We start from the raw sequence: 10672 nt of genomic DNA, 5'->3' as shown, positions 1-10672 counted from the left end.
TGCATTGTAGGTCTCCAAAAACCATATCCACATTCTTCAAACACCTTCCCTTCTACATCACCAAAACCTTCAATGAGGAACATTCATTCAGGATCCAATACTTTGCCTGGTACAGATAGGTATGTATTAATATTCCATGTACTTTTTAATATTATTGTGCTTTTTAAGCAAAACAATAAAGAGCTTGTAACCCTAAAAAAAAAAGAAATAAAAAAGAGAGATCCTGTTCCCTAGCAGATTAAACAGCACAGTGCTTGTGCTGTCTAATCTGTCCCTCTCCAAGCTGTAAAATACCTGAATCATTATGCCTGTTCCTGTGTCCCCCTAAGTGTGCTGACCACGGTAATCATGGCTGCTGATCCATGATTACTGTGGTCAGGTTACGTGCCTTCATCATCCCACTGCTCTCCTCTCTCCCCCACCCCCCGCCTGTCAGCTCCCGTGTGTCTGAGATATCCCTTCCTCCCCTCCTTCTGCCGCTATTAGTAGCTGGTAAAGAAATATAACTGCTATCCTCTCTGTTCTATCAATCCATACTACACCACGTACATGTTTGTATAAAGCGATGCCTGTAAATACCTTTTCTCAGGTCGTTTACGGCCGGTCATGTGACCGCCAGCTGCTCTCCTCCCCTAACTAAGGGCTAGAGCGAGAGGGGCTGAGTGGCCAGCACAGCGTTCACGTGACCTCTCGCCTGATGTCAGAGGGGGATCTCGGCCCCACCCACTGTAGCCCTTAGATCAGGGGAAGAGAGCAGCCAGAGTTCACATGAAAGGCCATAGAAGATCTGGTAATATTTCTTTACCTTTACAACCACTTTAAGGTCTAAACCCATGCAAATATTAACCCCTCCCCTCAATCCTGCCCAGCAAATATTAACCCAACCCCCCAGTCATTCTTTTTCTTCCTTACATTGTGAAGAAAGATATACTCACTGAAGTCTGCTGCTCAGCTCCCTCAGTGGTGTAGTTTTATGATTCAGGGGTTGGCTGGCCCAGCACTGCAGATGTGCTTGTGATGGCTGTTGTCAGTTGTGCACACGTTTTGTCAGTAACAGAGTGATACTGGGATGTAGTTAGTTATTTAATAAAAAAACAGTTTGTCAGTGTGCTAGTCCGGCGGACTAAGAATGACGCATGCTCAGAAAAAAGTACGAGAAGGAAGCTATTGGCTACTGGCTATTGAACTTCCTTTTTCTAGTCCCATCGTACGTGCTGTACGTCATCGCGTTAGAAATCGCCGGACTTTCGGAGTGTCCGTGTGTGGCCAAGTCTGTTCGTTAGAAAGTCCGGCGGATTGTTTGCCGGACTAAGTCTGCCGGACAATTCGATCGCGTGTACGGGGCATCAGTATGCTAGAGGAAACATCACCATATGCAGGAGTTGTTAGCAGTTGATAGAATTAGAAAAAAGTTATCCTGGCCTTTAAAGCATAGCAAAATAGATCCATTTTCTAAAGCAAGCTTTATATGTATGGTCAGAGATTCACAAATTTTCCTTTTTTTTCTCACAAAACTACACTTCAAAAAAGTAAAAATAGAGACTGGAGTAAAAAATAATGTGTTTATTTAAAAATGAACATTGTCTATGAACTGTGTATGTGTTGGGCTGTAAGTTGGGTGTACAGTATATACTGTATCTGCAGTGTATTACTGCATGCTCATTAACGCATGTTATGCTTTAACGTTTATTACTGTATGTCAGCCCATTCCTTTTTAATGGGTTGCCAAGAAATCATAACAGACCTAAATTCACACCTGCAATTTTTTTTTACAGCTCTCCACCGCACATGTGGTTTAAATCTGTGTATTGGGGTGCAATAAAATGCAGTTCTGTTGTACACAGTTTGGGATGTGCATTGGGTGTCATTCATAACGAGAAACATATACACAGAGACAAAATCAGTACTATACTGACGTGAGCAAAAACATGTTTGCAAAGACATAATCAGTACTATAGTGATAAATCAGGACTTTACCCTCAAAGACAGAATCAGTACAGAACTGACACAAGCAGAAACTTTTTTGCTGAGACACAATCAGTACTGTACTGATGATGCCAGATGTATAGTATCTCAAAAAAGTAAGTACACCCCTCACATTTTTGTAAATATTTTATTTTCATGTGACAACACTAAAGAAATTACATTTTGCTACATTGTAATGTAGTGAGTGTACAGCTTGTATAACAGTGTAAATTTGCTGTCCCCTCAAAATAAATCAACACACAGCCATTATTGTCTAAACCGCTGGCAACAAAAGTGAGTAGACCCCTAAGTGAAAATGTCCACATTGGGCCCAATTAGCCATTTTCCCTTCCTGGTGTCATGTGACACGTTAGTGTTACAAGGTCTCAGGTGTGAATGGGGAGCAGGTGTGTTAAATGTGGTGTTATCACTCTCACTCTCTCATACTGGTCAATGGAAGTTCAACATGGCACCTCATGGCGAGGATCTGAAAAAAATAATTAATTATTGCTCTACATAAAGATGGCCTAGGCTATAAGAAGTTTCCCAAGACCCTGAAACTGAGCTGCAGCATGGTGGCCAAGACAATACAGCGGTTTAACAGGACAGGTTCCACTCAGAACAGGCCTTGCCATGGTTGACCAAAGAAGTTGAGTGCACATGCTCAGCATCATATCCAGAGGGTGTCTTTGGGAAATAGACGTATGAGTGCTGCTAGCATTACTGGAGAGATTGAAGGGGTGGGAGGGATCAGCCTGTCAATGATCAGACCATACGCTGCACATTGCATTAAATTGGTCTGCATGGCTGTCGTCCCAGAAGGAAGCCTTTTCTAAAGATGATGCACAAGAAAGCCCACAAACAGTTTGCTGAAGACAAGCAGATTTAGTGCATGGATTACTGGAACCACGTCCTGTGGTCTGATGAGACCAATATAAACTTATTTGGTTAAGATGGTGTGAAGCATGTGTGGTGGAAACCAGGTGAGGAGTACAAAGACAAGCGTGTCTTGCCTACAGTCAAGCATGGTGGTGGGAGTGTCATGGTCTGGGGCTGCATGAGTGCTACCGGCACTGGGGAGCTACAGTTCATTGGAGCTAACCATGAATGCCAACATATGCTGTGACATACTGAAGCAGAGCATGAGCCCCTCTCTTTGGAGACTGGGCCACAGGGCAATGTTCCAACATGATAATGAGCCCAAACACACCTCCAAGATGACCACTGCCTTGCTAAAGAAGCTGAGGGTAAAGGTGATGGACTGGACAAGCGCGTCTCCAGACCTATTGAGCATCTGTGAGGCATCCTCAAATGAAAGGTAGAGGAGCTTCCACCAGCCCAGTGATGTCTTCATGAAGGAGTGGAAGAGGACTCCAGTGGCAACCTGTGACGCTCTGGTGAAATCCATGCCCAAGAGGGTTAAGGCAGTGCTGGAAAATAATGGTGGCCACACAAAATATTGGCACTTTGGGCCCAATATGGACATTTTCAATCAGAGGTGTACTCGCTTTTGTTGCCAGCGGTTTAAACAATAATGGATGTGTGCTGAAGTGGGGTTCCACTCCTAAAATTATTTTAGAATTTTTCAGCTGCATTAAAAAGGATTAATAAAATTTTGGAAAAATATATTTTTTTTACTCACCTCTTAATGCCTGTTGCTAGGGGGTCCCTCATAATCTGTCTCCTTACTCACCTCGGCTTCTTACGTCACTTACCTCGGCGCCGGAAGGAAGATCAACTCTTCCCCTCGCTCTAGGCAATCTTCTGGGACAAGTAAGAGGTCCTAGATGATTGTGCGGCCAGTCACGGCGCGGCTCACGCATGCGCAGGGGATGCCCAGCGGTGAAGCCACAGCCAGGCTCCCACAGTTACAATACTTGCTCCACCGAGCAGAGTGGGAGATGAGTAGGGCTTCATTCCCCCACATTGGACAGGTAAGTGTCTAATTATTAAAAGTCAGCAGCTGCAGTATTTGTAGATGCTGACTTTAAATTTTTTTTTTTTTAAGCGGAACTCTGCTTTGAGTTATTTTGAGGGGATAGCAAATTTACACTGTTATACAAGCTGTACACTCACTACATTATATTGTAGCAAATATATATATATATATATATATATATATATATATATATTTATTTTATTTTCCATTTAAAAAGATACACCCATTCAGGGTTCAACTCCGCTTTAAGGTCTCTAAAAAGAAAACATGCAGCCTCACAATGTTAGACAAGTGGTTCAATCCTAAACTGCATAAAGGATTCTTACTGTTATTGCAGAAAGGATGTGGAATTCCCTTCCACAGCTGGTGGTATCAGCAGGGAGTGTAGACAAATCCAAAAAAACATATGGATATTTTTTTTAAAGAAATGTAGGGATATGGAAAATATTTACAAAAATTTGAGGGGTGTACCCACTTTTGTGAGATATCGTGTGTGTGTGTGTGTAGGGAAAGGGGAAAGGGGAAACCCGTGCTTCCCCAGTGACATGTGGGTGACCCCGCCCCCCTCTGATGTAACGGAAACCTGCATTACATCAGAGGGGGGGTGGGGCGGAGTACTTTTAAATGACTTTTTTTCCTTCAGAAATTACACTTTGTCCAGGGACAACAAGGTAAACGGTAAACACGCGCTATTTTACAGGCATACTATACGCACCCCCAGGTAGGACATTATTGTTTCACTTTAAGCATTATTATTAAGCATTATTAAAATCACTGCTCCCGAAAAAACTTCAGTTTTTAAAACTTTTTTTGCACTGTTACATGTCCCCTGGGGCAGGACCCAGGTCCCCAAAGAATTTTTATGACAATAACTTGCATATAAGCCTTTAAAATTAGCACAGATTTTTCATGTTCGAGTCCCATAGACTTTAATGATGTTCGGATGTTTGAACAAATTTATTGCCTGTTCGCATGTTCTGATGTGAACCGAACAGGGGGGTGTTCGGCTCATCCCTATTTCTGTTTCCGATCTTGGCTTGTTCTTTGACTATCCCTGCCTGCTTGTTACCCTGACCTTTGGCATTTTCTCTGTTTATCCTTGTCTGCTAGTTGCCATGACCTTTGGCTTATTTCTGTGGCATCAGCAGGGGGGGGGGGGAGGCTCACCGTGGCTGAAGCTCTGAGTGGGTCCCGAAAACCCTGAATCTCGAGTGGGCACCGTTTTACTTATAGCCCTGAGCTCCGCCAAGCGGGGGCCGATCTTACGTAGGTAGGTCAGTATATGTAAGGTAGGTAGGTAAGTGTATGTATGTCAGGTAGGTCAGTGTATGTATGTCAGGTAGGTAGGTAGGTCAGTTTACGTATGTCTGATAGGTCAGTGCATGTCAGGTAGGTAGCTCAGTACGTGTAGGTCAGTGTGTGTCGGGTAGGTCGGTGCATGTCAGGTAGGTCAGTGTATGTCAGGTAGGTAGGTCAGTGTATGTATGTCAGGTAGGTCAGTGCGTGTCAGGTAGGTAGCTCAGTGTGTGTAAGTCAGTGCGTGTTAGGTAGGTAAGTGCGTGTCGGGTAGGCAGGTCAGTGTATGTATGGTAGGTAGGTCAGTGTATGTATGTCAGGTAGGTCAGTGTGTGTCAGGTAGGTAGCTCAGTGCGTGTAGGTCAGTGCATGTCAGGTAGGTCAGTGTGTGTCAGGTAGGTAGGTCAGTGTATGGCAGGTAGGTCAGTGTATGTATGTCGGGTAGGTCAGTGTATATATGTCAGGTAGGGAGGTCAGTGTGTGTATGTCAGGTTAGTCAGTGCATGTCAGCTAGGTAGCTCAGTGTATGTAGGTCAGTGTATGTCAGGTAGGTAGGTTAGTGTATGTATGTCAGGTAGGTCAGTGCATGTCAGGTAGGTAGGTCAGTGTGTGTCAGGTAGGTAGGCCAGTGTATGTATGCCAGGTAGGTCAGGGTTTTCCATGAGGTTTGCTCTAAAATCCATACCAGATCCTCGCTTAGGACAAGGGTCTGGTATGGATATTGAGGGGAATCCCAGCCACTTTGTGTACAAACACAACAAAGAGGTCAGGATATGTCATTTATAAGCAATTTAGATTGTATTTCTTAATTTTGCTTAGCCATGAAAAGCAGACCAGACCAGAAAATTGAATTTAGCAGCGAATGGTATTGTTCTTTTTATAAAATTCACTTTTGCTTTAGTATTCCAACAGATGCGACACTTCACAGGCAGGTTAAAGGCACCCCCAAGCATTTTTTTTTGCTTTGATACATGTTACAGAGAGCAGTGCTCATCTTTCTGTGCCATTTGTACGACAATCCTCTGCCTATTAGACTTAAAAATGACCCCCCATTGAATTCAACTTGCATTAAGGTTTTCTATTTGCAGATTTATTTTCACTTGCTGTGCCCATGAATCAGACCCAAGCAGATTTGCCCATCACTAGTTAGGAGTAGGGCCGGATTAAGAACATCATGGGTCTGGTGCTGAGGATTATGGTGGGGCTTTAAAAAAAAAAAAATTGCAAACAATTTTTTGTTATAACAAATTCAATCAAATAGAGAGAGGAAGGATGCGATAGAGAGAAAGGGGATGAAAGAGGGGTGAGGGGTAAGGGAGGGAAGATGAGAGAGAGAGAGGGGGGATGAGAGAGAGAGTGAGGATGTGAATGAGTATGCGAGGAAGTGACAGCAACACAGCCCAACCAAAGCAGAACCTGGAAGGAAGACAAGGTGAAGATGGAAAAGTATGCCCATTCTAGAGCTGGTAATATTGAGGATATTCAATATAATTTTAAAGAACTCTTTTTGTGTGCAAGAGGCATAGGGGAGGAGTATGGATGGTATAAAAGTGGGAAGTATGTGCAGGTGAGGGAGAGGAATGTGGAGGGTATAACAGTGGAGAGGAGTGTGGAGGGTATGCCAGTATGTACAGGAAAGGAGTGTGGAGGGTATGATGGGGCAGTCTGTACATGGGAACAGTGTGGAAGGTATTATGAGGGCGGTATGTACAGGAGAGGAGTGTGGAAAAAAGATAGATGGCAGTATGCACAGGAGAGGAGTGTGGAGGGTATGACAGTTGGCAGTATGTATATGAGAGGAGTGTGGAGGGTATGATTGGGACAGTATGTACAGGAGAGGAGTTTGGAAGGTATTATGAGGGCAGTATGTACAGGAGAGGAGTGTGGAAAAAAAGATAGATGGCAGTATGCACAGGAGAGGAGTGTGGAGGGTATAACAGTTGGCAGTATGTACAGGAGAGGAGTGTGGAGGGTATCGCAGTGGGTAGTATGTACAGGAGAGGAGTGTGGAGGGTATGACACTAGACAGTATGTACAGGAGAGGAGTGTGGAGGGTATGACCGTGGGCAAGTATGTACAGGAGAGGAGTGTGGAAGGTATGACAGTAAGCAGTAAATACAGGAGAGGAATATGGAGGGTATGACCGTGGGCAAGTATGTACAGGAGAGGAGTGTGGAGGGTATGACAGTGAGCAGTATGTACAGGAGAGGACTGTGGAGGGTAAGACAGTGGGCACTACGTATAAGAGAGAAGTGTGTGAAAGGCTCCGAGCAGGTGGGCTGAGATTGAGATGGGGGTCACTGTTCCAGTACATCCGTGCTATTTGTTATGGCCTTCCTCTGCTAAATTTATGCCTCAATTGCGATCCTTATGCCTAGCACCAATGCTTTTCACCCTTTCCATTTGGAAGAGATGTGCGGAACAGTTTTCCCTATCCTCTAAATGTCCCCCATTTCTAAATGTACTCTTTAACCCGGATATACCCGATGGTCTGTCTTATACAAGGATGCTTCCCTGGACGCAGGCGGGAATCTTTTAGTTGCGACATCTCGTACATCCGGCTACACGTAAACTTATGCCTTTCTCAGACCTGCAAACAAAATATGACCTGCCTACCTCCCTTCTATACTCATACCTACAGTTTAAACATTTCTTCCACTCTAACTCCCCCTCTCTTTCTTTGGAGAAACCGACTGATTTTGAGGCCCTGTGTGCCAACGGCCCCTATGAAACCAAACAGATTTCCTCTACATACAAAATCCTACAGGAAACCCCACCTCTAACGGAACTCACTCATAATTACATGAAAAAATGGTCCCGCATACTGCAACGACCAATCTCTTTATTAGACTGGGGTAAAATATGGGAATCTACATCCAAAACGTCACATTGTGTAGTGCAGAGGGAAACCGCTATTAAGATCTTGATGTTTTGGTATAGGACCCCGGACTTGCTGCATGCTCGCAACCCAGCCATCTCCAATATTTGCTGGAGATGCGGCGAGTCTGTAGGTTCTCATTTCCATATATTTTGGGAATGCCCCTTTATTAGCCCTTATTGGACTAAAATTCAGGATCTTTTACAAAAGGTACTAATGACACCTATCCCTCTGAATCCCATGCACTTCCTTCTAGGCCTTCCTTTTCCGAGACTGTCTAAACCCTCGCGCAACCTGATGTCCTATATCCTTCTGGCCGCTAAGAGAGCAATTCCTAGACAATGGCTATCCACCACTCCCCCCACATTCCATCTTTTTCTTTCCATAATGGCAGATATACGTAGGATGGAACACTTGACTGCTAAAACGGAAGATACACTACCCTCTTTTTATAAAATATGGAAGAAATGGGACGACTCTGAGTTCCCCCTTGAGTCTGCTAACCCTTAAACCTCCTGATTCCCATGATGCCAATGTCTGATTAAGTTGTACCCTGCTATCTTTCTCTTTCTTTTTTTTTTTCCTGTATTGTTGTTATACGTAACTATATATCCTCTTCCGCTTTCATTTATCACATGATATGGTATGCTAATTGCACTTGAATGATCCATGGTTGGAAGATGCTTACTTTATGAACATACCTGTATGTACGCTCAATTTCGTACATTTCTATACACATGGCTTTGTATTATCGAAAGTTGAAATGTTTTTCTTTATACTGTATTGTACCTTTTTCTTTTTTTGGAAAAAACTTTATAAATAAACAATAAAAAAAAAAAAAAAAAGAGAGAAGTGTGGAGGGTATGACAGTGGGCATTATGTAAAGGTGAGGAGGATGAAGGAATCTGGGAAGGTTTTTCCCAAAACAATCAGTGCTGCCAGCTATAGTTAGCAACACTGATCATTGTATTGTTTTTGTTGGGAAGGCTCACCACTGGCAGAACACAATAACACTGCGGGAGTGATTCCTTCATCCACAGATCAGCAAGTGAGGAAGGGTGTGTGGGGATAGGCTGGGGAGAGAGGTCTGTCAGCAGGGGGGTGTGAGGTGGTCATGGAGGGATATCAATCAGTGGACGGGGAAAGTAACTGGGAGTGATATCTTTTGGAGTAGGGTCTGTCATCTGCAGGTTGGGAAATGGTCACCTGTGATATAAGTTGAAGGGAGGTGGTTAACATGGAAAGTGGCTGGGGAGTGACCTGGTTGGTGGTGAGTGTGAAATGGATGATGTGTTTCAAGTTTCTTTCACATCTGCAGTAATGCTTACTGCAAAGCAATCTGTGGTTAATTGCTTTTCAACGAGTGGTATAGCAGCAGCTGACAGGCATTCATGAGGTGCTACTGCTGCCTCCTTTTTGTTTACATTGTTGAATGGCAGTTTTACATTGCTGGACTATGCTGCTACTGTAAGCGAGTTTGACAAGTCGTACTGCCTGTCAAACTCTGCAGGCTCCAAGCTATCCATTGAGCTCAGAGCCTCTGACAAGAAGTGAGGAGAGGCACTGTGAGCTCATCCTCTTAGTCTGTTGCAAACATAGTGTGCCAGCTTGTATTTAAACTGGCCGCTTTGTATGTAGCTTCTGACAGGCTGGGCAAGGAGCCCTGTATCTCCAGGACTATAGGCGATAGGAGCCCCACATTTTGACCAGTAGCGGGTAGACCTTCAGCTACCTACCCACTGGGCTATATGTGACCCCTTGTCGCTGAGCCATGATCCTCAAAGTCAATAGTTTTTTTCTGTTTGTTTTTTTATGATTTTTTTGGGCCTGGAGTTGCTGCTCCAATAGCCCCTATGCTAATTCGGTCCTGGTTAGGAGGAGCTGCTGCATGTGCGAGTGGAATTCCTGTTTGTGTTCTGTTTTAGAGACAGATCTGTCATGGTAATGATCTATAATGTATTTGTATGTTTTTCTATAATAAAGCTTTGTATATTTGTATTGATATATTTAGGAGTACAGAGTGTCCAATTATTTAAGTGTTTTTGTTTATTTAGTAAATTAGAATAGTATTCTATTGAATGTACAAAGAACTAGGTTAATATAGGTGAATCTCAAAAAATGTTGAATATCATCAAAAATGTATTTTATTTCAGGAATTCAATTCAAAAAGGGAAAACTCATTTATTATATAGATTTATTACACATAGAGTGATTTCAAGCATTTCTTTCTTTTCATTTTGATGATTATGGCTTACAGCTAGTGAAAACCCCAAAAAACTCATAACACCTGTAAATGTTTCCTGAGCCTTTAAATGGTCTCTCAGTCTGGTTCAGTAGGTTACACATCCATGGGAAAGACTGCTGACTTGACAGCCCTCCACAAGAAGAGTAAGTCACAAAAGGTCATTGCTAAAAAAGCTGGCTGTCCACAGAGTACTCTATCCAAGCAGTGGTGGATGTAGAGGGGTCGCAGAAGTCTCCATGGTGACTGGGCCCCCTGCACGCCTCGATAGGAGGAGCAGCAAGGGCGGCTGAGACAGAGCTCCCCTATCTTCAGGCAAACTGTAAATCTGCACTGCCTGGAGCTCGTCACA

General features: G+C 43.6%; 1 protein-coding gene across 2 annotated transcripts in view; it reads left to right on the top strand.

The window, feature by feature from the left end:
• The window catches only part of LCP2 (lymphocyte cytosolic protein 2), a 398083-nt gene that overhangs the window by 327747 nt on the left and 59664 nt on the right, over nucleotides 1-10672 (top strand). For both annotated transcript variants that reach the window (XM_077473572.1, XM_077473571.1), the window contains one exon: nucleotides 11-119. In XM_077473572.1, coding sequence (XP_077329698.1) covers nucleotides 11-119 — 109 coding nt within the window. The remainder of the gene's footprint in view (nucleotides 1-10; nucleotides 120-10672) is intronic.

Source organism: Lithobates pipiens, unplaced genomic scaffold, assembly GCF_037356315.1.
Source record: "Lithobates pipiens isolate NorthernLeopardFrog02 unplaced genomic scaffold, aLitPip1_a1.2 Scaffold_8, whole genome shotgun sequence".
NCBI lineage: Eukaryota > Metazoa > Chordata > Amphibia > Anura > Ranidae > Lithobates > Lithobates pipiens.
This window is presented reverse-complemented; position numbering and strand designations above follow the sequence as displayed.